Source organism: Mycteria americana, chromosome 7, assembly GCF_035582795.1.
Source record: "Mycteria americana isolate JAX WOST 10 ecotype Jacksonville Zoo and Gardens chromosome 7, USCA_MyAme_1.0, whole genome shotgun sequence".
Lineage (NCBI taxonomy): Eukaryota > Metazoa > Chordata > Aves > Ciconiiformes > Ciconiidae > Mycteria > Mycteria americana.
Window position 1 is genome coordinate 36632879 of NC_134371.1, and position 27950 is coordinate 36660828.

Consider the following 27950-nt stretch of genomic DNA (forward strand, 5'->3'; position numbering starts at 1 on the left):
CTTGTTTTCTGTTGAAGCTGTTTAATATACAATTAAATGCAACCAAAGTTGCTGGGTTTAACCCAAGCACTGTGAAAATCCTTCATCCCATTTCTCAGGTTACAGGATCTGGTTAGAACAGCAGCACCTATGACAGGTCACTGGAAAAGCTGCTATCTTCTATATGCCTCCATATTTCTCATTCAAGGCACGTAACACACACTGGAGTTCAGTTGGTTTCAGTGGACTGTAACAGTGCTCAGGGCCAGACTCAACTCAGATCAACACCAGTGGAGGTCAGCTGCACCTACCCCCTCTTCCCTCTGGACAACCACAAACACAGCAGCACAAACAAACTGTCCAAAGGGTTTCTTTTATGAATTATAACAGGAAGCAGCACTAGAATTTCCAGTAGGTTGTTGATAACATTTCTGCTTTTATTGTCAATTTGAGAATCTCAGTGTGACTTTAGTTGGATACTAGAGCTTACCCATACCTAACACACGTTCTGTACTTAAAAAATACCATGGCTTTAGAAGGTGGAAGAGTAAAGTAATTTTGAAAATAAAATAGTTTATAGCACTAAAGAGTCACAGTGCAATCAATGGTTTAATCAAACAACTACATATATATATAATATTTAAAGAACATAAATATTCACTAAATTCACTACAACATGAAAATAAAAGCTTCACATTCTCCCACGCTTTTGAAAGAACTGGGGACAAAGTGACAGACAGCTCCTAGATGCTCAGCTTCACAAACACCTCTTGCTTAAGGGACTGGACATTACCTTAGCTATCACAATGGGAAGGTATGCTGCAACTAATCTAGAAGTTTCCCCATAAATTTTCAAGCATTTATAATCACCACTCCCCCACCCCCAGATTATATTTAGTGGACATGCACTACTAGTCTATACAATGCAACATTTCACCAGAAAGTCATGAATAACATATTTCCTTAAAAACTGCCCCCTTTGTGTTCTGGGGCCTGAAACTTCAGTTTCTTGTCACAAAAACCTAAGTCTTTCCAGTAAGACAAAATAATTAAGTTACTCAAAGAAGCCTGTGCAGTTTTCAAATCGGGATAAAGCTGATCTGAAACAGCAATTGGATTGGACATGTATTTACAAGTGCTAGGCTTGAAAGACAGAAGCAATGGAAGGGTACTCCTTCCCAAGAGAATCCCCGAGCATCTGAATACTTGCGTACCACATGCCAAAAAACAGTCTTAACTACAGGCAAGACAAAGAAGGAGCAATACCGTATGGTTTCAAGTATATTACTTCTCACCTACCATAGTAATTTTTTTTGCTTCTAGCTTCAGGTGCAAACAGGTGAAGGCTTCATCAGGAAGTCTTACAGCAAAGGGAATCTCACAGCAACATCATTTCCCCTAAGACAGAATGCTAATAGGTAAAGCAACCCCCATTAAGTGACAGCAAGGTCCAGAGCGAGGGAAGAGGAGTTTAACATGCAAATGAACAGTAGCTACTGGACTTTACACAGCAGCCTACTGCCAAGTTTTAAAACTTGAACCTAAATGTAAGACACTAAATGGTAAACTTTGTCAAGTACTAAAATTGTCTTCCAAAGTGCTAAGCCACATTTGTTAAAGCTATGGAAAAAAAAAAAAAAACTTTGAGCAGCTTACGGTTGAAGTCCTCCCTACTGAAACTGAAGCCCAGATAAACTCACAGCTGGGATGGCACAAATTCCATAAAGCAAAGCATTTCGATGTTACATTATGTCCGTGTGCTGGAATTTTGGGGATTTGCTTTAAAAAAAAAGTTTTCAGGACAGTTCTTTACAGAACAATCTAATACATTCACAATAAAAATCTGTTCTTATAGGGAACAGAGTAGGGCTGTAAAACTTCCAGATTTTCTTCAATTTAGCTTGTGAGGACAGGGTAACACTGCAACAGGGGCCAGATGGGAAGCTGCAGTGTGCAGTGTGCATAGAGATTGGCATGTTCTACATGAGGAAGAGTTACAGGTTTGGGTTGTTTGGGGGTATTTTTGACTGAAATATTTGTTAAAAAGCAAACCAATCTCATGAATCACCTTGCATTGAAATATTAAGCCCAGTAAACAGCAAGGTTTTAAAGTGTCAGTTTTCTCACTACAGCTCTATTTGTTCACAAGAAAATGACTAATAAATCTTTTATAAGGAATCAGATTACCTCTAGCTGCAAGACTATCAGAAATCAATTCTCTACCAATCTTTTAGATGGATAACCATTAGCAAATTACAACATTTAACACATTCTGTGCCATATGTTATTATTGAATAGACTTACTTAGCCATCCAATGCTCAATTACTTCACAGAGGCTACTATAACTGTGTCAAATGTATTAGAAATCCAGATTTACCTGGACAAAATTTAAGACATTCCAAACCGGAACACTCGTTCAGTTATCATGCATTAGGAACAAAAAAGCATGTCAAACACTGGAATGCACAGGAGAAGGTCATTTAGTCTCCTAGGGAAAAACCAAAAACCCAAACCAAAGACTAAATTAAATACAACCCAGAATACTGTCTAATCATATTAATAAGTATACTGAGAGAGCCTGAAGGCATCACGTGTATTGTCCATGAAGATAATGGTGGTGCCTTCTTTTAATATTAAAGAAGTCATAGCTACAAAAAGAGTTAGTCCCATCTCAGTTTTCCAGTACAGCTTATTTATGTTCCTTTGTTGGCGCATAGTACAGTTCCATGGGTTTGTTCACTTTCCAGTACTTCTCACTGACCAGTTCCAAGGAGAATGACCCATTTAATACCTAGAAGAGAACACCGAAACAGAAATGAAATCTGATGGCTTGCACAGGTAGTACTGTAGCAACAGACAACTACTTAAATCAGAAGAATGTGCCGACTTAAAGAAGTCACTGATAACGTGGAACAAGATATTAGCTAACCACTCAGCATCAAAAAGCAACAATGCAAGCTATTCTGAACTCCTGCTGATCTCCCTAAAACAGCACTGAAAAACACTTTTGCAAAGTGAATATAATTGTAAATAAAGTGAACTTGAGTTTTTCTCTTTCCTCTCTCTGCAAACAGCAGGAGTAGTAGACATGTATTTACACCAGAAGTATCTCTGCTTTAGTCTAAGGGACAATCTGTAGTCATGTTTGAAAGCTGTTTGTAATAGACTCTTATTGCAAAGCATCTGCCTATCTCTTAACCAGAAGACTTTATTTTATTCAGATAAGAATTACGCTTACACTTATGCCCAAGTGTAAGACCAGGCTCAGAGTTCAATCTAATTGCAATATTGCCTTGTTGTTCTATCCATATATTCTGAAGTCAGCAACTGAGAGGAGGGATTCTTCCCTAAGTGTACTCACAGCTGTTTCACAGCAGAATATTAGAAGCTTGCATGGAAGTGGAGAAATGCCACCTTACAACAGACGCTTCCTGGTGCTAGAGCTATCTGCTCTTGAAACAAGACTCTCAGATGAAGTAATATTTTTCCTCTTCAATTTTAACTGTAAAATAATGGCATAAGTCAGCTAGTAGTTGCTAGCATCACTGGATTTTTCCCAAGTAATTTATATGCCTCTTTTTCTACTAACCAAGCTTTTGCTGTATACATTTTCCCACAAAGGAATTGATCTGCTTCTAAATAAACAACCTGGTGCCATGAATTTTATCCCTAAGCCAACTCAGGAAAAGTCCAGCTGAGTGGGTTTTAATCAAATCTGTATCAAAGACGTATTGATGCTCAGTTTCACTCTTAGACAGAAGTTCAGTACTTACAGTGAACTGCCCATTGGCGGTAGCAATGTAAATGGTATACTGCTTCTCACTGGCCGTGTCAAGGTTCATCTGGTTTGATTCTCCTTTGCTACGAAGCTCCTCCAAAGCCAATCTCACAGCTAGGTACTTGGACAAGTGATCAACGGTAGCATTGCCTGAGGTCTTGATGTATCTGTGACAACAACCACAAAGATAATCAGACATTTGAGTTTCAGGTATGGGAAAAAGACATCTGGAACACCCCCAAATATTAAGCATCAAGTGTGACAAGGCCTTTAAAGACAGTTTACAAACAAGAATATTAATTGCTTTCACCCAAGACATGCAAGCAGCTCACCAAATGATATTGTTCCAAAGTGCCCTTACATCTTTTTGACACTTCTCCCACAGGCCCTCCTGCTCTTTGTAGAGAGAAGACAGCACTGCCCTGTCATCTGCTCGAAATGAAAAATCTAACAACAGGTTGTCAAGGGGTTTTGAGAACTACTCACGAACTGCTGAAATCTTCTGAGCATAGATACAGTCTGAAGTGCCTGGACAGAAAGCCGTAAGGTGCAAGAGCTATACATGTGACACTCTCTGCACCTCATTAAAGTTACTCTTCCTTATTGTCTCACTATCTGTTCTCACTTCAGTTCTTCATGCAAGAATTAAAGGCTGACATGAATGCTGCAGAGGCCTCTCCCAGAAGCTTAGCTTTCTCTTTGCCTTTCAGAACAAGCCCCAGAACTCCCTTGCAATTCCAAACCAAAAAGAAAAGCTGGCTGAAACTTATAATATTTATAGGCACTACAGAAGGATGTCTCATCAGGAGAGAAAGCCAGGAAGAAGTCTAACGAAACTCCACGAGACTGCTCATTGCTCTGATCCAAAATTTGCAGTCTGTGCTTGGACTGGATCATGAAAAAAATGCCAGGAAAAGCTTCCAGCCTACAAATCCCGCTGACACAAAGCTGTTCTGAAAACTGCTGACACTTATGCACAGTTTGTTTATTCCCAAAGAATCTTATAATAAGTATAAAGGGGCTGATATTATATCATCATCCTAGTACCTACTGTGAACTGCAATGCTAGAAACACTTAAAAAAATATTTGTGATCAAAGGCTTAAAACAGATTGTTACTGCATTCTTGATAATAGTTGAGCAGTACCATCTACCTGACTTGCAATGGAAAGAGGGAAAGAGTACATATGGTTAAACAGGATGTGGTATGACCAAAGTAAATTGATTTTAAAAGCCCCAAGGAGTGATAGAAAACAAAAGCAACGGAAAATAACGGCAGAATACATGAAGAGGAATAGAAGACATTTACCTTGTCTGTGCACTGTCATCGTTCTCCATGAGGGTCGGATGAGGCCTGAAGACTAATTCAATTTCACTAGCACCATCCATTACAGGGTCTATTGCCACAGTTGTGTTGTTATTGTCCAGTTCTAGCCCAGAATCATCCGATGTTTTGGTCCTTTTATTACTAGGCCCCGCTTCCTGATTACTGTGTGTTGAGGCATTGCTACAGTGTGAACTGTCACCGTTATCTTCTGCTCCACTACCATTCTCAATCTGTTGTTTCTTTCCCCTCTGTAGCCTGATCAGAAATAGGTGGAAATAAATGCTAACCCACATTCAGAATTCACCCAATGTACAGGCCCATGATGCTTGTACAACTCCTCCCTCTCCCAGCGTCCATCATGCCAGAAGTTAGACATATGCACACACAAGCACTAAACGTTTCAGAGATATTTAAAGTTTAAAAAAAAAAAAAAATCATTCTTTCTTACAAAAAAATACTGATAGACAAGACTATGGATTTTTTCCTATCCCTCGAACACCTTTTAGACATGTTTTAAGATTTTTTTTAACTTCATGCAGTTATTTTTATTTTTTCAGGCATTTTCAGACCATTATTTTCATCTAAATATGAATCCACATGTGATTAAAAATATAAATCACACCATGCTTCACCACAACATAAAGTTTGGGGCCTCTTTCCCAGCTGGCTCTCTTAGGTTTAAATGCACACTCAGAATTTCAATACTGTGTAAACACCATATATTCCAGCCTTGTGAATTCAGTTGCAATTAAAACCTACGTTCTAGCATTATGTGCATTTACTTGCATGTAATGGTAATATGTTGGTACAGGATTCATTGATCACAGTTTATTACCCAAGACATGATAGCCATAATTTGGTAAAGTGAAGCTGAAATCTGCTGTCTACATCAGGCTGCCACAGAAGTTGCAGGGAGCGATACAAAGGTTTCTATTAGTAGGTTAAAAATTGTTTGCCAAAGGTTAAAAATTATTTTGGCAGATTTCAGAGGACAGAAGAGGAATCTCAAGCTATACAGGGAGTGAGGACAAATGGTGTATTTTTAGTGTTAAGGCAAACAAGGTTACATGTGGGCAAATTATGTGGATTACATACCTGTTCATAGCCTGAATCTTTAAGCCTTCCTCAATGCTGTGACTTAAAGCTTGCTGGTTATTGTGCTTGCTGATTCTTGCTAGCACTCTCTCCTGATGAGCTTCATATTCATCTCGGCTTGGATAAATTTTACTGATGAGAGCATCAAAATTGGGATCTGGTCTCAGTGATCTTTTTGAAACTAGCTTTTTACGACATGTGGGACATTCTTTGTTGCTGGACATGAAAAAAGAAAGGAGAAAACAATACTAACTCTCCAGCAATAACAAAAGTCTGCCCTAATGCTGCAATTCTTAGTCAAAGTGCTCACCCAAATGCAATATTTATAGTAAATCTGGAATGAGGCTTCTATCTTTTGACAGATCAGGTAGTTCCAGATATTTAAACAAAACCGCCAAACATTTATCTCCCTGCTTAATTTTTTTTTTTAAAGTATGTTTGAGCAAACTGTATTTAGACTGAAGAGTTCAAAAGTTCCACTCTGCAAAACGGTTCTTCCCTTAACTCTCTGCATGGATTTTCACCTAGAAAAAATGCATGTTTTCTGGGAATGATACTAAAGCATAGTCCTTCCTAGCACTTGCAGGACAAAACAGAGATTAAGGAACCTATTCTATAGTTCAAGCACTAATTACTGGGAAAACTAATAAAACAGTCTTGTCCTTCCTACCATTTTGTTCTCATTTAACTACAATGTCAGGTTCACACAATTTTTTCCTGTAAGAGGAAGAGGCCTCAATATCTGAAACACTGGCATCTTTACTCCTGATGGTGTTCTTGTTTCTCTCTAATGTATTTTTGCTAATTACTCATCAGAATTTACACAGGCACAGCAAATTAAGTGTGACCTCTGAACACAGGTAATTACCATTATCAGAAATAGATATTCACATCATTGACTTAATTGCTGTTGGTTACCTCAGAATTCTATAGCTTTTAGGAAAATACGAACTTGTTGTAGCTGAAGAATACAAGAAAAAATATTTGTACTTCAGCATAGGTTGTTTCAGTAGTGAAGCTTGGAAGAAGGACTACTGCTGAAAGGCCACACAATTTGCAATTTATTATTAGGAAAAGGAAGAATAAGGGAAATCAGACTCATTTTTGTAAGTAATGTAGTGTATTTTTGTTTTGCTGTTACTGGATTGAAAAAAAAAAAAAAGAGAGAGAGAGAGAAAGGAGGTTTTCAACTCCTTGCAAGAAACAAAGTTATGGGATGATTTTTCATATGAGGAAAAAAACAGATCTGGTCTGCCACAGAAGGCTGAACACAAGAATGAAATATGAAAGGTGTGCTACACATTCAGAAACTTGCAGTGCACAGGCACGTAACTGTTCCACATCAACACCCAGGACTTGAAGGATTTTCTTGATCACATTTTCATCTTAAGTGAAATCCCTTTTCTCTGTAATAATATTTACATACCCACTCCTGAGGGCTGTAATAATACAGTCAGCACAGAACCGATGCAAACATTCTTTTGTCGTCATGGTGTTTTTTAACATATCCAAACAGATGGGACACATCAGTTCACTGTGCAGGCTCCTTGGTGACACCACTATTTCCAAGCCATCAGTGATTGCTTCCTAGCGTAAAATAAAGTTCTTTAATGGAATTTAGCAACTTCCTCACAGAGATTGCATGTTTTACTATTCTTTTAAAGAGAAACACAGTAAAAAGACAAAACAAGACACATACACAACCACATCAAACACATGCACACACACATACTGCTAAAGGAAGGAAAAAAATAAAGATCAAACATCAATTTATTTTTCTAATATTATAAGACAGGTTTTGTTTTGGGAGGATTTTTTTAACATATACTATCATTTAAAATAGGCAGTTAACACTCCTAAAAGAAAAAGAAAATATTAGACATCAAGCTTCACGTTCTAAAAAGTATAAAAAAGAGCCTTGTCATGAAGGCCAGGTCTTCAACATGTATTACCTGAGGCGTTCTTTGCAATTCGTACAAACTGAGCTCCCATGTTTTGCTTAAAGGTTGCGTCCCATTTGTCTGCACGGCTTGAGACATGGCTGGGAGAAAAAGAGAAAACAAGTTGCACGCTCATGTACAAGGAGCCAGCTCCCTCTCCCGAGCAGGCTCCTCTGGTGAATGAGGCATCCCCGAGTCCATACAGACACAGTGGTCTCTGTGCCAACCAAGCAGAAGTACAGCGGGAACGCTTGTTCATCCAAGTACCAGGCTCCACTGTGTTACACACGGATAATCCCATGCACTGTACCACTCCAGAAAGACTGAGGGAGTCAGTCAGCCATGAACACTTTGCAAAAATCAATTAAGGTTGTTAAACAAAAGTGGCATAGAACTGAAGGCCATAAAACTATGGCTGTGTGGTGCAAAAGCTGCAAATGCCACCTGATGCAGAAAACATTCATTAAAAATCCACTTACAAACGTGCATGTGGGTCAAGTAGGGTCTACTTCCTAACTCAGTAGAAGGTCAAAATTATACACGCACACAGAAAACTAGCTAAACATGTTCACTGGAAGCATGCTATAATGTCTTTCTTTTTCCTCCTGAAAATGCATCGGGGTTGGGGTTGCTTGGGGTTCCCAATCAGAAGTTTAGAGAATACTGAAAGATCAAGTAAAACCTAGTCACTGGGTAATTTCAACCAAGAGGCCCGTTTTTCCTGTGCAATCCCACTGGGCTTCAGTGGATGTGCATCTGATTTGCAATTACATGGCGGTGGGGGGGAAGTCAGAAGTTTTTAAGTTTCAGAAGCCCAAATCATACACACATTATCAGGGTTTTGCTCATTTTTTGTATCAGTAGTGGTAGACACGCATTCCTGGAAATGGACAGGGATAAAAATAACTGCACTCAACAAATGACTGATAACACTCCACATCCACTGCTGCAGAATTTGCTTACCGACAAAGGCACACATCACCTTTTCACTAAAAAAACCCATAAATAAAACAAACACACACACAAAAAAAAAAAAGACCACGCAGAGAAACTGTAATGCTTTTCCATCAGCATTTTGGGATTATTGTATGAGATGAGGCAAAACCACTACACATGGTCACTGCAGACATGTGAAAGAAAATCAGGTCAAAACAACAGAAGATGATGTTTCTGAACAGAAAATATTTTCACACTGGAGGAGAGGGGGCAATCCTTCCCATCTCTCCAAAAATGCCTGCCTTGAAGCAGGAAAACTTAATCTCAGACTGTGTGGTATGTTTAAAAAAATAAATGTAACCATGTAAGAGGCAAGATTGCAGTTGCAGACATTTCTACTAGGTGGAAAAAGCAGAACTGCTTTCTTCCTTTCTTTTATAACTTTTTTAAAATCTAGGTTTGTATTTCCAGAACCTTCAAATCAGCAGCCAAATGCAGATTCTATTGGCATCTACAAAGTACATTATAATCCAGTTTCCAGTTCATCAAGTTCTATATGAAAAGGGTCAGCCTCTCTGGAGAACAAGGTTACTTTATAAGCTTTTATTAATTGTTGAGGGAAAAGCAAGCAAAGCAGTGCATCAAAGATTATTACATCTACTTTTATCCAGGCACAGAAATTAGTTTTCCCACCTTATGAAAAAAAGAGGGGGGTAAAAAAAAAAAAAAAAAAGCTTGACATAACATAGCCATGTCCACTATTATGTCTAATAAGTAACAACGGTCTGAAGAGGCGTCAAAAGAAATAATTAGGACATGACAGACTGTCAACTGCAATTTTTACTATATAAATATTGTGCCCTAAAAATACAGTTTACTTGTCACAAGAGACATGTTCCTTTGTGTGGATCAGAAAAGTAAGATGTCCAGTTAGGACCTCACCTCCCCATTAAAAGTGACAAGACACCACAACCCAGCTGCAGGCTGTCAGCTCCCAGTCTGGGCAAGCATTGGACTGCTGTCAGGATTCTGGGCATTTTATTTAAATTATTCAGAGGTATGAATTTAATGATGGTATTAAGTGACACATCTCAGCAAAGAAGCAATGTTGGAAGGAAGTAGTATTTCTCTGTGTTCTAATTTCCACTATCATTTAAGGTAGTTCCAGGCATACAGGAAGTCAAGTCCTTCGGGATAAGGATTTTTGTTATGTGTTGTTGCCAGTTCGTTGTTCTAACACAGGCCCAACTTTATTATTCTGTGTTTGCACTGGATATTACTCGAGTGCTTTTAAAGCTGACACATTTAATTAACCGTCATTTCAACTACTGAGACAAATTCATGAAGCTGCTAATCATTCACACCCTTCCCAAAAATCTGCTGAAGCATACAGTCAGACTGCAGCAGATTAAGACACTTAAGTCCTAGTAAATCCAGCCTCTCTTAACAGAAAAGCCTGCTCCCAATCAATATTACACAGCTCCATCACAGTAAAAAGCTCATCTAAGCGGCCCCATTGTAAAGAGATCATCACATGCACAAGTAGTATCTTGCCTAAACTGGCATGCTTACACTTGCTAACACAGAATGGCAGCTCTCCAGGTGCCAGACTGTCAGCAAACCTATCAATACGGAGAACAAATGTATTAACACTATCATTTATATTGCAGCCTTGCCTACAAGCCCGAGGCTACGCTGCAGAAGACACAGTACAAGTGTCATGATAAATAATTGACCAGCTTTATTCTAAAAGCTTCTAATCTGACATGCTGAGTGCTTCATTCTCACCCTAAGGTCTGCAGTGACAGCACTTTCAAATTTTAAGAGGCAAAACACTGGCCTTAAACCTAGCTGAAAGCTGGAGAGATCCACATAGTCTACTTTATTACTAGCAAACACCTCCTCTGCCTCTGATATGTACGAAGTCGAAATCTGAGGAACACTGGACACGTGGTCAATTTAAACATGCTGAAAAGCCACACGCGCACCCCCCAAATCAACAAAAAACCCCTGCATTACATTGCATGGAGTTTTTCATCTGCTTGATGATCAATAAATAAGCCTCCTTAGCTTTTTCTCTGTTCCCCTACAGTTTCCAGGTCTGTATTGGGCCTGAAAAATGCATGTGAATGAGGCTGGACTTCTCTTCCTTATGACATTGTTGGACATTGGATTGGATTATGTTTCTTCACACTGCTGAGATCTAATACAGCAACATCAACAGGTGGCACCAGTATCAAAGATCAAACTCCACAATCAGGAGAGGCATTCTGACCTAAAATTGCACTGACCATATAATAGCCACCAAGTATCAACTAGCAATCTCAAAATCATAATCAGTAAGCCATCTCTTTAGATGTTCTCATCAATGACTGATCTTCTCCATTCGCTTGGGGAATGGAGGTACGAAAAACCTCTACAGTTAGCTGACTCTCAAGTCAAGCTTTACAACCAAGCAGAGGAGACTGCACTGACCCCTTGCCCTCAGGTTGAACAGCAAATAGGCAACTATACTGACATCTGTTTTAAGTAAGCAAGTACTCTTTAGAGGCAGTCATTTTCAAAGCACATCCCAAACAGCGCTGCTTAGTTCATTTTCAGGTGTCATTTAATCTGTTGGTCTCCAGTAGAAAAAACCCTAATGAGCAAGACACGGCTGGACTGGACTCCACCATTCTCTCTGTTCTTGTGCTGGCTGTGGAGCTGAATTGCTGCTGACAGACCACCTCCAGCTCTCCTTGCCTGGCACAAAGGTAAATCCAACAGAAGGGCTTTTTCTGGCTGCTCTGAGAGTGCCAAGACATTCACAGTCTGCAACAATAATACAGCGATTACTCCTTAGTTCAGTTTTCTTTTAGGACAGTCCACTGCTACTAGATTTGAAGCAGGCATCTGCTAAAAGAAATCCTGAATGGTGCAGGCCAGACTAGCTGATCCTTTCTAAAGCTACAAAATTAGGAAAAGTCTTTCATGAGTCAAATAAAGATTTTTTTCTGTCATTGACACTTTGTTCGGAGTTAAAAATATAAAGTGGAAAGTTTCTAGACAGAAGGAACAACAGACTTTTTATTAACTACTACTGGCAAGGGGAGAGAAAATACAGAATAAATATAAAACCTCACATTTATTCTTCAGTCTTGAAATTTATTCCACTGAAATCTCACATTCTTAAGTTGGATCTTCACTGACATAGTTCACTATTCCTCTGTATCCCCTTCGGCATTTTTTAAAAAAAAGTCTTACATAACAATTTTCTCATGCTCATTTTTCCAACTCAAAATATGAAGCAGATTTCATCACAACAATATCTACTTAAGTTTTCACCTGTTTAACGTTTCAGATCTTCTCCACTGGAGAGACAAGATCTCTTCTTCACAGGTCGCAGGTTTTAGCACTGGGAACAACGTAAAGTCAGACACTCCGTCAGCCTTTTTTCATCATTAAGTTTTTGAAACAACTTCTAACACATCATGACTTTATACTTTTTATCACTTTTTACCTTTATGACTTGTCTATACCCTCTGGATATAAGAGGAGAGCAACCAGTCACACGACAACAGAGCAACATCAAGGTGAGAAGCCACATTCCTGTAGGCAGATCAAACACCTTTCTCTCAGAGCCACTAACAAGTACTAGTTGTTGCGCTTTATGCTATAGCCAGAGGGCCACTCTCGTCAGTCATTAAAAAAAAAAAACAGACCCAAAACCAAAAACAAACAAACCAAACCAAAACCCTAACCAGTATTATAAGGACACCTGCAATCCTCCAGACTAACTCAGTCTTCAAGCACAGTAAAACTCATAAGTACAAAGTCTGTAATTACAGAGTATGCACATATGTCACTATCAAAGCAAGAGCTGACTGATATAACCAAAAGAATGCACTACAAATCTGAGAACCAGAAGTACTATGAATCTCTTCAGGTTTGATTCTTTGTCACTCTCCAGTTCCAAACAGCATCTGAAAAAAGGGAAACAAGCTAACATTTAGTATTTAGTAATATAACTTGCCTAGTTGCTTTGTGTCTTTTATAGAAGAAAACTGGAAGATGAAAGAGGGAGATTGCTAAAGATTATCAGAATGTGTCAATTTTGATTTCTTTGTACCCAGAATGTTTCTCAGTTCTCCGTATTGCCAGAAAATTCAAAACAAAAGAAAACAAAACCCACCTGTGCTGTTCTTAAGCAGCTTCAGAAACTTTTGATCGATTTTATATAACCAAACTTTATCCACAAGTTGAATAGATCCCTAACTAGAGCTGTGAGATGAGCCTGCCAGCTTCAGTAAAAAGCACCGCATCAATTCATTTGAAAGACTTGCTATTTAAGCCTGATTTCCTTGGAAAACAGGGCTTATGCAATCTTGTTCTTTGTGCTTATCCATCTGTAGGCTATTTTCCAAAACAAATTTGAAGACAAATGGCTGGGGTTTAAAAACATAACAACAAAGTAAGTCTTGTTTCCGAAGCGCTGGAAAACAGGCAGACAGTTATAGGAAAAAATAACAGTATGAAAGACCCCATCAGAAAAGCCCCTCTGATCTCTTGCCTGTTTGCTGACCAGGGAATTTATGCTGTAGAGTCCTTCCAGCATGCTTAGAAAAAACTCCAGCAGAGCAACATCCGCACTTGTCACACACCACATCCGCTTTACAAGCTTTTATACTGAAATATGCTTAATTATTTGCTCAAATATAGTAATGAGTCACAGTAGGTTGGGCATTCAGGTATCCCTTTCCTGAACCTGTCCAGGAAAAATAAAATCCAACTGGCAACAAGCACACTTCAGACCACTCAGAGCTGCGGGCAGACAGGCTGTTCTGGCTACAAGGCAGCCAGAGGAAAAGCTCGGCAGCAGCATGTCACTACTCCTGCTCTTCCCTACTTTACCGTTTCAGAGGCTTACCACCTTTAGATTCACCAACATATAAATCGCTCCTTAGTCTTCTTTCTCAAAATTTGTCATTTGTGAAAATTTAACATTTCCTTAGCTCTAGCTTGGAACTAACCTTGATAGTGGTCCTCCTTTAACCAGGGAGTGGGGGACACTGTACCGGATGACATCCAAAGATCCCCCACAACCTGAATTATAAAAGATAACCCACAAATCCAGCTCAGGTGTGGCCATAACCATACCAGCTGCTATTTAACTCAAAACAGTGTACTGATCTCTGATACTTTCATGAAAAAACACTTTTGAGGAAAAAAAAATGCATCAGGCTTAAAAAAAAAAAAATACACACATTCTTACACAGCATTAAATCCTTAGAAATCAACTGGGGTTTGTTCCGAGTTTTAAAAAGTAAATATTTAGACTTAAAACAGTAAGAGAGTTAGACCTTATTTGGTATGCCAAGTTCAGCAGCACCTTCAACTATTCCGATTTTTTTTTTCCAAAGCATTAGTTCTTTTAAAAACAGGTATCATAGTGCAGTTACTTTGGAAGCTTAACAGGATTCGAGTTCTCCGTTTTACTCTCTCTGATACTGTAACTAGTATTAGGGACAAATTGCGTGTTTTGACAAAGTATGAATTCAAGTTTGAATTCAATCATTCATTTCAATTTATTCAATTAGAGCATTCTGAAATTTGTTTTATTCTGCTTTTACTTTCTGGCTAAGAGCTTGATTTGAAAAAAATTCTGGAAATACATTATTTGAAGGAATTAATAATCTTCACTGCAGTTCACTGGCAGATCAGATTGCTTTACATTCGGTTGTAATCTAGGACAATTAGTACTAGATTACAATCTAGTACTTTTAGTATTCACTCTTTTCTGAAGTTCTTTTCATCTCTGGATCTCAAAATCCCTGGGAGACAGCCGAATCAGGTTCTGGCCTGGAGCTCATTTTGTTCCCAGCTCTGAAATTAACTGCTCAATGATCCTGAACAAGTATGTCACTGCATTTGTCTGTGCCCCCCATTCCTCTTCTGCTTGTTTACTCATATTGTCACCACTCTTCAAACTGTCTCTCGCTACATTTGTATTACACTCACTATAATTATATACTGATCTCAAAAGGGGATAAGCTCGAGAGAGGAATGTCTTACTAAAGTGTTTTTAGTTCATTCAGCCATCAGTCCTTGCCCTCCTGATATCGAGTTCAATGTCATAATGTCCTTTACAGGGAAGGTTTTCACTTCTTTAGATTTGCAAATTGAATTCAGTATTACATTAGCAACGTGTACAGTTATCTTCTCTTGACACAATCAGTCATGATCTATGCTAACAACAAATTCAAGCTCATCAATTCATGGTCAGAGTCGCAATCAAAACACAGCACCTCTGCAGTGCAGCTCACGTCCATCGTGCAGGGTTCAAGTTGTCAGTCTTGCAGACATCTAAGAGATAAGATTTTGTATCCATCATAATCTCTTACAGTCATTAAAACCCCATTAAGAATCTTCAGGAGCTAGTGCTGTGGACTCATACCATGAGCCAGATATAAAGCAACAATTACAAAAGCTACGGAAAACAAAATAAGAAAGTATTTGCCATGACAAAAGGCATATGGACAGACAGAATAAACTGGTAAGTGTCGAACAGTATAATTCATAGGGGAAACTAATGCTATACTGAAAGCATAAAGCCACGGCAAAAGGATCACTAATAAAAGGTAACTTCAGAGAAGTTTTCAGAGTCAGTTCATAATCTTGACTGGACATGGTCATGAAAAACCTGATCTAATTGGACGTGCTTTTACCAGGAGGTTGTACCAGATGATCTCTGGAGGTCTCTTCCAACCCAAATTATTCTAATTATGGGAGTATCTCACTATCGGAGAAATTTATACTTAGGTTTGTTGTATAGAAGGTGAACACAGCCAAGAAAAGCCAACAGCAACTAAGACTGATCAGGCAATAAAGCACTGCCATAATAAAAAGCTGAAGAAACCTGAACGGGACCTTCTCCTACTCCACGCCTGCATACACACACCTTCTACAATCTATGTGGCTGAACATGATTATATGAACATCCTCCTTACCCAGAAAAGAAACATCAGAAAGCTTTTTTGGGACTACAGTGACCACTGGCTGAATACGACTACATGAGCATCTTCCTTACCCAGAAAAGAAACATTAGGAGTCAATCTGCAAATTCATAAGGATCAGATACAGACTACAAAACAAATGTTATCAAGTGAAGACTTTCAGCTACTATCACAGAATGCCTAAAAGTACACGCATGGGCTAATTTCAAAATTATTACCAAACACTTTATCAGTTAATACTCTATAGTAATGTAAGTGAGCTCCTTTGTAAATGCCATGTTTAAAAGTGAGTGGTTAGCAACGTTTACACAAAGCCAGTGTTTAAAATACTTTTGTACACATTAACTAGAAGTCCATCATCTGCAAAGCACAATCAAAGCAATTAAAAGACTATTAAAGATGCCAAATTAATACAAACTATGAAGCTGAAACTTCAAATAGCAATTACATGCTCCAGAAGTCAAATCTGATAAGAGTACTTACACCGTGCTTTCCACCCTTAAGATACATCAGCTTGCAAACAAACACATCCTTGCACTGTATTTGCAGGGTAGGAACACTGAATTAAGAAAAACTGAGGCAGAACAGACAGAGCTACAGCTTGTTGTTATATGCTCTGTAAAAGAGATGAAACCAGTACATCAGTAACTCCACGGGCAACAGTGCTGCTGGACACGGCAAACTTCAGACTTCAGGGATCTGCTTGGTAGAGTACCATGGGATAAAGCCCTGGAGGGAAGAAGGGCCCAGGAAAGCTGGTTAATATTCAAGGATCACCTCCTCCAAGCTCAGGAGTGATGCATCCCAGCAAAGAAGTAGTCAGGCAAAAACACCAGGAGGCCTGCATGGATGAACAAGGAGCTCCTGGAGAAACTCAAACACAAAAAGAAAGCCTACAGAGGGTGGAAGCAGAGACAGGTAGCCTGGGAGGAATACAGAGAAATTGTCCAAGCAGCCAGGGATCAGGTTAGGAAAGCTAAAGCCCTGATAGAATTAAATCTGGCCAGGAACATCAAGGGAAACAAGAAAAGCTTCTATAAGTATGTCGGTGATAAAGGAAGACTAGGGAAAATGTGGGCCCTCCCTAGAAGGAAAAGGGGGACCTTGTTACCAGGCATATGGAGAAGGCTGAGGTACTCAACAACTTTTTTTCCTCAGTCTTCACCAGCAAGTGCTGAAGCCACACCGCCCAAGTCAGAAGGCAAAGGCAGGGACTGAGAGAATGAAGAACCACCCACTGTAGGAGATCAGGTTCAAGACCATCTAAGGAACCTGAAGGTGCACAAGTCCATGGGACCTGATGAGATGCGTCCGCAGGTCCTGAGGGAACTGGCGGGTGAAGTTGCTAAGCTACTATCCATCATATTTGAGAAGTTGTGGCAGTCTGGTGAAGTTCCCACTGACTGGAAAAGGGGAAAAATAGCCCCATTTTTAAAAATAGAAAAAAGGAAGACCCAGGGAACTACAAGCCAGTCAGTCTCACCTTTGTGCCCAGCAAGATCACGGAGCAGATCCTCCTGGAAACTATGCTAAGGCACATGGAAAATAAGGAGGTGATTGATGACAGCCAACATGGCTTCACTAAGGGCAAATCGTGTCTGACAAATTTGGTGGCCTTCTATGACGGGGTTACAGCATTGGTAGATAAGGGAAGAGCAACTGACGTCATCTACCTGGACTTGTGCAAAGCATTTGACACTGTCCCGCATGACTTGTAAATCTTTGTCTCTAAAACACAGAGACATGGATTTGATGGATGGACCACTCGGTGGATAAGGAATTGGCTGGATGGTCGCACTCAAAGAGTTGTGGTCAACGGCTCGATGTCCAGGTGGAGACCAGTGACGAGTGGTGTTCCTCAGGGGTTGGTATGGGACTGGCACTGTTTAACATCTTTGTCAGCGACAGGACAGTGGGACTGAGTGCACCCTCAGCAAGTTTTCTGACAACACCAAGCTGTGTGGTGTGGTCAACACACTGGAAGGAAGGGATGCCATCCAGAGAGACCTTGACAGGCCTGAGAACCTCATGAAGTTCAACAAGGCCAAGTGCAAGTTCCTACACATGGGTCGGGGCAATCCCAAACACAAATACAGGCTCAGGGGAGAATGTATTGATAGCAGCCCTGAGGAGAAGGACTTGGGAGTGTTGGTTGATGAGAAGCTCAACATGACCCAGCAATGTGTGCTTGCAGGCCAGAAAGCCAAAGTATCCTGGGCTGCATCACAAGAAGCATGACCAGCAGGTTGAGGGAGGTGATTCTCCCCCTCTACTCTGCTCTCGCGAGACCTCACCTGGAGTACTGCGCTCAGCTCTTGGGGCCCCCAACATAAGAAGGACATGGACCTCTTGGAGTGAGTCCAGAGGAGGGCCATGAAGACGATCAGAGGGTTGGAGCACTTCTCCTATGAAGACAGGCTAAGAGAGTTGGGGTTGTTCAGCCTGGAGAAGAGAAGGCTCCAGGGAGACCTTATAGCAGCCTTCCAGTACCTGAAGGGGGCCTACAAGAAAGCTGGAGAGGGACTTTTTACAAGGGCATGGAGTGATAGGATAAGGGGTAATGGCTTTAAACTGAAAGAGGGTAGATTCAGATTAGATACAAGGAAGAAATTCTTCACTATAAGGGTGGTGAGGCACTGGAACAGGTTGCCCAGAGAAGTTGTGGATGCCCCCTCCCTGGAAGTGTTCAAGGCCAGGTTGGATGGGGCTTTGAGCAACCTGGTCTAGTGGAAGGTGTCCCTGCCCATGGCAGGGGGGTTGGAACTAGATGACCTTTAAGGTCCCTTGCAACACAAACTATTGATTCTATGATTCTATGAAATAAGAAAGCAATCAGATTCTTGTCAGGGCACCATCCTTGGATCCTGAATGGGGCTTTGGTAGTGTGTGTTTAAAACCATCTGCATCATTACAACCCTACCTACCACCTCCATCCCAAAAAACACTCCTCACAAGTGCCAGCACGGTCCTCCCCCAGTTCCTTCCCAAATACCACAAGGAAAGGCACTGTTACCCATACATCCCCTTGCAATCACCCAAAGCCTCCAGAGCACTGCAGGAAGCCTCCACTCTTCCACCTCTCTCCAAACCTACTGCAAGAGCAAAGATCATGTCAACCCAGAGAAAAACCCCCATCTACTTTCACTGCAGATTCGACTGCTGTCCTTACACTCTTCCCCAGACAACTGAATAATGGTACAAAGACCACATTTACAGTTAGGATTGCTCAAAGGCTGACATTATAACCCATAGCTTAGGAAAGCTATTAGCCATGAGGCACTCACATAGTTAAGTATCCTCTCTCCTTTCTTCCCAGATCCATTTTTAAGGGGTTCTGTATTTCATTCTTAAAGAGCAAACCTGGAAACCTGTTTTTGAGCTAAACAAAATAAACAAACTGAGTCTGAATAAAAATGCATGAAAATAAAGAATAGCTGGGACTATCCTGAGGCCACACATTACCATAAATAATAATGTATATTAATGCAAGCAATCTGACTGTGATGCACATTACAGTCGATGTTTAATGTGATGAAACAACTTAAAGCAGGTCTACCCTTTCACTACTTCAAGTCATTCCAATTTCAGTTACACTTGAAGGATAGCATGATGCACACTGAGAAATAGACACAATGTGATAACCATCCTGACAATTGCATTTTAACAATGTTTGCATCTGGTTCCTTGCCGTCCTATTTTCCTACTTTATTTACAGAAGTAAATTAAGAGATTAACATTCAAATGTTTTGATCAATTATATCAGTATAGCCCCACTATGGCTGAGAAAACAATTTAACTATAATAAAACAGAAAACTAATATTAAAATGAAACACATTTTACTTTCAGATGGGTACATCCAGCTCCCACTGAATGTTAGATAACTGATCAACTGGCACAATGAAGAAGTTACTAATACAATAAAATTATTTGTACATACATGAGTGACAGATATTTCCCACACTCCAGGTTGTGCCAAGTTCTACATTTAAAATATAAATCCAGCCTGTTCTGTATGAAAAAGTAACATATTCTCCTTTTCTTTATAGTATTGTGTCACAGAATGCATATTAGGAGAAGTTATAAGTATGCATTTCTACAAGCTGCTTGAAAGCTCATCATCTTTAAGACAGTTTGTCAGATTCTCTCATTTGCTACTTAAAAGCAAGTCTAGATTTCTCAAAATGTGAAGTTCATTGAAATCCATTGTTAAGGTCACCCTAGAAAGATTCACACTTTTTCCTCTTATCCCATTACTTTCAATAACAAAGCTTTTCACCTAGAAGAGACTCAACTACATAAGAAGTTATTTTATGAACCTCAACAGTGGAAGTACATAAAGATTAGGGAAGCTGTGTTTATTCCCAAAGTAACTATTATAAAGCTCTTCATTTTCAGATGATCAAACTGAGAAATCCAAAGTTTGTAAGCCTATAAAGAGCAGTTAGCAAAGAGAGACAACCTCATTTCTGCCCTAGAGCGCTACCAGCCAGGAGAAAAAAAAGAAAAAGAAAAAAAACCCTGTAATTAATTCAAGACCACAGACTCAAAAATGTCCCAACGCAGCCAATAAAACTGAGGAATGCAGAGAAACCCGAGGCACCAGTGCCGTTTAACAGCCTCAACAGTCGGTAATACTACAGATATCTTCCCAACGTGATTGTCCCTCCCTAGTTCTGAGTTTTTAGTTTTCCTGATAACTAGTCCCAAACTCCCATTTTCCCACAACCTGCCCCATAAATTTAATAGGCATTTCTCTTCAACATAAAAAAAATACTTCCTTGAAAACCAAGTAACAACACCTAATGCTGTGATTATGAAACGTCCAGTAGGCTACCAGACAGATGACATCTGACAGGGAAAAAAAAAAAATAATACTGGCATTTCTGAAACACACTAGCTTGCAAGCACATGGTCTTTTACAGTTTCTTCACTGTATTTATTCTCCTAAGGAAGAAAGTGTTTTTGCCTGGTGCCTTAAGATGTGGGATCTTCCAGTTAATTGCCATTCATAGTTTACTGGACCTGAAATTAATTGATCCATTGAGTATGGCAGCATTCCCAATCTGGCCATCAAGCTGCTCATCCTGGCCTTTAGAAACATTTGTGCTATGACCTCATACAAACCATCTGCTATACACCTGTACACCTATGGAAGAATTCAATTAATTTAATGCTAATAGAAGTGACCAAAAAGGAGAGACAATCCTCCCATTTTAGATGTCAAGAGAAAAAAAAAAAAAAAAAAAGGATCAAATTAAACTTTTGGTCATTCTCAAGGCTGTTTTACCACAGTCTTAAGAACAGTCACATACTTGTGGATGTGACAGAAGTATGTGATTTTAAGTCGATGCTTCTCTGTATAGTTATAGCAGTAAAGTATAATAAAGCATAATAATGTCCACATATATTGCTCTTATGTAGCTGACACTCAAATTCAAGTTTATTCTAATGGGTTCTATATTCCCTGCTAGGGACATCAGTGGCCTTTTCACACTACCTCCTGGATCACTCCATTACTGTCAATAACCTCAGTCCTTAGTGTTCAACTTCTTTCTTACAGTTCTGTATCATACCCTCCCAGATATCTCCTCAGCCACAAAAAATGAAATACACAAAATTATCACAACATTTGCAGAGAACTCTCTCTATACCATGTTAGTCGCCTCCAGGTAGTCCAGAATTCACCCATCTTCCTCTAGCTGTCATACCTACAAATGCTCAAACCCATCACATTTTAATATCAGGCTATTCCTAAACTAAAAAGCTTAGATCTTTTTTATCTTGGAGGGATTAAGTAAAAAACTTTTCAGTTTTTGGTACCAAAAAAAAAAACCCCAAACAACAAACATTGCCCACTGTTCTAATGCAACAGGTAGTAAGATTATTTTAATCATTAAAGCTAAAAAAAAAAAAAAAAAAAAAAGGTACTTATCCTTTACACACCATTTATATCTTGTCCAAAGTGAGTACTAAAATACGAGACAACATTAATGCCTTCTGCCAGGAGTGAAAACAAAACTGTTACAGGAACAGTACCTTTTTACTCTTGATGTGGGTCAATAGATCAGGCAAGCACTTGATCTCAAATGTGCCAAAGACCTTTGCCAACAATTCATATAAAAACAGCCATTACCAAGCCATAATTTAGCCCTGTGAAGTAACAATATTAAGCAGAACTCTGTGGAAGAGTGAGTAGAATTGCCATTTTCTCTGTTATTTGTTAAATTTTATGCAAAGTTTCTCATATTATAAAGCACACTACTGTATACTGCATGTATGACTACCCAGGTGAGTTTTAAAAATGAAGTTGTTAAGCTCTTGGAGTTAAATCAACTCTTCCACTTGTTGAGTCCATGGCAGAACAGCTCATTCACCATCCAGTTGCCAAGACACTGTAAAACTGAAGGCACATTGAAATTACCGTGCTAGACCCTGAACTGCAATGCTTTAGGAGCCAGCACGGATCTGCTTCCACTTAAATCAACTTCAGAATTAACAACCAACTGTGAAGGAGAAAAGCAAAAATGCTTTTCTAAAATTCATTTCAGTGCTGTTATCAGATCAGAGTAGGCGGGATAAAGGATTGAAAACTTTTGGGAGCAAACAAAAGTAAACCTTCAAACTCCAGAAAAGTTTAATCTGTCACAGCAACTAAATATATACAAACAGGCCAGAAATGATACACATTGCCTTAGGATATTTTAATCAGACTTACTTTTTCTTTATTTAAATTCATTGTCTAGTAGCATGTTTACAGTGCACTGGACCTCACAGTCTGCAGTAAAAGACCACATTTACATCGATGTGACTGTATCAGAATACCACATACCCTGCTGTTACGGAGTGTACCCCCGTGCCACAGAATTATGCTTCCAAATCAGTGCTTTTGTTTTCATAGTACTTTCTTACCCTAACAGCACTGCTGGCACGTTTTTTGAGGCTAACCAATTTCTTGCTGTCTCCCTGAAATAACAGCTGCCAAAAGCAAGAACTGACCACTCCAATCAATAACGTTAAGTTAGATGATTTCAATACCCCTGTTCTTAGCCTTTTAGTTTGCTGTACATTTTAATAGAAATCCTATGAACATACTTGCACTACAATTCAAATAATCTTTCCCATCTCCACAAATGCTGTTACTAGTTCAGCAGCAAAGGTTAGGTCTCTAGAAAACTAGTCTTCTACTTTCAGTTTTTACACTGGGAATGTGGAGAAACGCAGTCCTTGACTGATGACTGTGCTGGTAGAAATCACTTCTATAGCTATAGTTACACCAGGAAAAAAAAAAAAAAAACCCAAAACAAAATCCGCAGCTGTTTTTTACCCAACCGCTCAACCCACTTCTGGTGATTATAATGAAACACACTGATTCAATTCCACCTCCAGGACTTTGACGTTTTAATACAACACTGTGCTCACCCAGATTAAAAAAAAACCCTCCTGCCAGAGCTATGCATAGCCAAGGCTTCCAGGTTCCTTCCTGACAGTTGTGGTGTCAGGCACTGTCAACATCAAAACCTGCACTCTGTTCAATTGCAAACATGCGGATAATTTTAATAGGATCTTAATAAACAGGAGCTACAGAACTGATATATTACTTCCATAGTTAATTTGTTACAGTACTCTTCAGGGCTGTACCTCCTGCTCTGGCCACTGCACTGCAGTGGCCAAGACACTGTAAAACTGAAGGCACATTGAAATTACCGTGCTAGACCCTGAACTGCAATGCTTTAGGAGCCAGCACGGATCTGCTTCCACTTCCATTGGGAAACCAATGTGGGTTGGTTATTTTTCTTTTCACTGGCAGAAAAAATGAAAGCCTGCTCATCAGCTCCTTGGACTACTGCTTTGGCTGCTTTGTGACAGTGCTACAGAATCCAAGATGCTTCTAAGCAAATTTTAAGAAACATTGTAGAAGCTCATGCCAAATATACTGTAAATCAAGTGCACTGCTCTCCCCGGGCAACTGGGATCACATCAAGTGAGACTCTTTGTTATCCTCCTCTTCAGCATACAGCATACCTACTATCCATCACATTTATTAATATAAATGGCAGTAAGCAGTAATATTCTAATGAGTCGGTATTGTGGGAGAAATTCTGAGACTATCAGATCAAGAAATATGCTTGGGTTTTTTCAGTTTTTCCAGAGCTATGTTAGATAGCCACAAAAATTTCTCACCCACTTATCAGTTATCATAGTGAAGCTAGCCATAACCAACAGCAATATAATTTTCTTAATGAGAACAAAAGATGACTTGGTTATTAATAAACAGAAAATAAACTCCCCCACAACACTTGAGAGACAAAAAGAAAGACTCAAGTAATCTTACATATGATTGACTTAAAACCTACAATAAATTTACAGAAACAAAATTGTTAATTTGGCAGCCAGACAGCTTTCATCTAAAGCTGGGTGACAGCTAACAATAACTTGTGTTTTAAGGACTCTCTCTCAAATAAAACTGCACATTTCATAAACAGTACTACAGGAGCAATGCTTACACAGTTTAAACCCAGTCATCATCCAAAATAGCTTAATTTTATCCCTGAGTAGTAAAGAGTAAAGAATGGATTAGGTTTTTAATTAGTTAGCAGAATACTACTGCTAACTCCCAGCTGTTCGCAAGACAGCTCCACAATTCAGAAGTGGGGAGAAGGCAGACAGGCATAATTCCTAGAATATTTCTCCACTGCAACAAGTCTAAACAGCTCCATAATACCAAATGCTGCTCATTCCTCAGAAAATTAAGAACTTAAGGTCAGCTTCAAAGGCCAGTTATTTTCACCAACAAGCAGAACAAAGTTTAGGCTCAACAATATCCCTTCTCTAATCTCTTTTCTCTCTGTATCATTATTAGACTGCTGATCTGGTCAGTAAAAATAGGTAAAGGGTATTGAAGCAAGAAAAAAAAGTGGAAGGAATGCCTTTACGCCGATACTTCTTTCATGCACGTTCTCTGAACTGATGCTTCAGTAACAGTAGATCCAGTGCTCCTTTTAAGAAAAATACAACTGAGCAGTTGCAGACTTATGTCTCATTTTTGAAGCTCCCTTTTCCCCCTGCCTTTTTCCCCCCATTGCATTATTTTTGTTAAGCAAGGGAAAGAGAAACGTTTAAAGAAAGCTGAAGAAATTCACATATGCCAACATCTATTTCATATATGACTGATGGTTTTCCTATAGGTTCCAACCACATTTCTATTTCGTTATAACACCACCCTGAAAATGCCGGAATTCTGCTCTAATCACCCAAGATGCCCAATCAAGTCTTTATATACAACATATTACAATGCATCACTCTTAAAACACAAAGTGTTGTTGATAAAGGGAGCCCCATGCAATTTATTACACTGGCACTTGCATATTACTAAAACTCTTAAAACATGACAGGTAGTGCTTTTCTTGGCAACTGCAGTAGGGCTGGTGTTTCAAAGCTTTGATGCCAAAGGTCAAAATTTTAGCCACTGAAGAAGTTAAATTCCTCCAATGCAAAATCTGCATCCCACCATTATTACGAAGCTGAATGCAGAAAATAATAAGGCATTTATTAAACACTGTAAATAACAATTCACAGGGTCAGTGAGGTCTAAAGATGTTCTAAACTTATTTAAGTATCATTACTGAAGAGCACCATAACAGTTGGATCCAGCCACAAAGCTTGCTACCCAACAGTGCGGCTCACACTAACATCTGTCCAGTGAAACTCCCATCTCCAAACAACTGACAAAGCTAATCCTTCAAACAAGTATATCTTTTAATGCAAACTATACTACTTATCGATATCTGCTGCTTTCAAAGTGAGCGCCTCTGTCTTAGCTGACAAGTTGAATGCCAGCTCTGAGCTTGACATGATGTATAAAAATGTCAAATTATCTCATTACAAAAGTTTTTAATGAAAACATAGATGAATACAAATGAGAGTACCTCTGCAGGGAACTCCTATGACAAATCGAGTCTTTGTCACTGAATGAATGACATATTTGATTAAAGAATTTTCCCCAAGCAAAAATAATTTCACCCGCACACCAATCCCATTTTTTCAAATGCAAGCAATTTCCTTTAATCCTTAAAAGCCTGCGTGCAATGCATAGTTATTACACAGTTATAACCACTTCCAAACAGGACTGGATTATGATTTATCATACTGGAAATCAGCTTTCTCCACCAGCTGTCCTCTGGATTTCTATGGAATTAGGCACTTCATCCAATTATTTTCCATAGAAGAGGGTCTGAAAAACAAATAGCTTAACAAAAATCCCAAGAAGAAGAATACTGCTCAGAGTGTTTGTTTCATATATACCCTGTGCCATGGGGTGGGTCCAAGGAAGGCAAACAACTTTGAAGAGCCAACTGCCAAAGAGTATAAAAGTTGGCAAGAAACAGGTGCTAAATTAACATCGGAAGCAGTGAGAGTGAGTGTGAAGGGAGGAGACACACCTACAGCTCCCGACACAGGGTCTTTCTCCACCTGACACCCTGTTGGAAATGATGACATTTTCACAAGAGCAGTCGGGTTGTTCCCAGTATCAGTTTATCAGTCTTGCAAATACTGTTCAGCATGGTGATGTGCATAGGCTTTAGGAGAAACAAAAGGCTGGGAATGCAGAGCAATAAATCATATTGAACACTGTATTTTAAGCAGGGGAATTTAATAAAACCAACAATAACAGCTCATGACTCTGTTAATCAGCTCTCCCTTCCCAAGTAAGGCATTTGGCAATACCTCGTTCTCTGGCTTGGTGTTACAGTGTGCGGTTGTGATACGGAGCTGTGTATGGTACCTCTCCCTGCAGCTTCCAGAGTGTGCGTGTGCACATACATATACGCACACATATATATATCCCCGCACCCCCGGGCTTCGCGGCCACACGCCGGCCCACCCGGGCACGGCTCAGGGCTTGCGATGCTCCCCGCGGCCGGCGCCCCTATAGCAACGCCGAAGGCGCCAGGCTTTGGGGAAGCAAAAGCGGTCCGGGCACGTCCCACGGCCCCACCGCCGGCCCCAGCAGCCCCCTCAGCATGCGAGGCCGGTCAAGCGGGGAGCGAGCAGCCCCGGCCCGGCAGGAGTAGTCTGTCAGGGGGCTCAGGGCGAGTGGATCCGCCTGACAACGGGGCCGGCAGCACACCCACCTGTGCGGCGACTGCCCAGCCGGGGCCGGGGGAGCCCGATCACGGCTCCTCCGCGGACAGCTCCCCAAGCCTGGAGGGAAGCCCACTGCGGGACGCGCCCCCCGCCATAACAATCCCCTCAGGGAGGCACAGCCTCTCCTTCGCCTCCCCCGCACCAGGGTCGGGCACTGCTCCCGGCACCAGACACCCCTCCGCGGCACCCCGCCGCTGCCGGCGGCTCCGCACCCTCCCCTGCTCTACTAGGGGAAGAGACCCGGCAGTAACGACCGCAGCCGCCCCGGCGGCCACCAACCGCCGCCCTCTCGCCTCAGGCCGCCGCGCCGCGCCTCACCGCACCGCTTGCTCCCGTCACCCACTCTCACCGGCGGAGAAGCCGCAGCCCCAGCAGCACAATATGGCGAGCAGCAGCCTCCGCAATGGAGCTCGGGAAATAGAGGGGAGTTACATATTCATGGCCGGGGTTGGGCAGGGGGAGCGCGGATGGGGCTGCAGAGACCGGGCCGCTCAGCGCCCTCCTCCTCCTCCTCCTCCTCCTGCCCCGTTCCCGCCCCCCCCCGCCCCGCCGGGGCGCGGTGGCGGCGGTTGGAGGCCGCTTGTTCCTTTCCCCATGATCCCCACACCTCAGCTGCGGTCGCTTGGTCCCCGGCTCCCCGCCGCCTGTCAGCGCCGCGATCCCACTCCCCTTCCCCTGCCGCTGGTCCCGAGCGCCGGGCGATACGGAGCTCCCCACCGCCGCCCTCCCTTACCTCAGCATGAGGTCGTCGCTCTCC

The 27950-nt window shown here is 40.7% G+C and overlaps 1 protein-coding gene across 3 annotated transcripts; it reads right to left on the reverse strand.

The window, feature by feature from the left end:
- Positions 1–27944, reverse strand: RNF2 (ring finger protein 2). Of its 3 annotated transcripts, none has more exons than XM_075507832.1 (7): positions 27927–27944; positions 8132–8220; positions 7606–7766; positions 6180–6395; positions 5067–5339; positions 3754–3925; positions 1–2771 (listed from the first exon to the last, which is right to left on the reverse strand). In XM_075507832.1, exons 2-7 carry the CDS (start codon positions 8216–8218, stop codon positions 2670–2672), a joined length of 1011 nt encoding a protein of 336 aa, XP_075363947.1. In that variant the 5' UTR covers positions 8219–8220; positions 27927–27944; the 3' UTR covers positions 1–2669. The 3 variants fall into 3 exon arrangements, with proteins under 3 accessions (XP_075363947.1, XP_075363946.1, XP_075363948.1); XM_075507831.1 differs by lacking the exon at positions 27927–27944 and adding an exon at positions 27543–27636; XM_075507833.1 differs by lacking the exon at positions 27927–27944 and adding an exon at positions 15358–15363.
- Between the last annotated feature and the right edge of the window lie 6 nt (positions 27945–27950).

Coding starts and splice junctions, on each gene's coding strand:
- RNF2 (XM_075507832.1), bottom strand. CDS start 8,218: ATGTCTCAAGCCGTGCAGACAAATGGGACGCAACCTTTAAGCAAAACA. Junction 7,767..8,131: donor AATTGCAAAGAACGCCTCAG/GTAATACATGTT, acceptor ATTTTACGCTAG/GAAGCAATCACTGATGGCTT. Junction 2,772..3,753: donor CCGCCAATGGGCAGTTCACT/GTAAGTACTGAA, acceptor GTTCTCTTCTAG/GTATTAAATGGGTCATTCTC.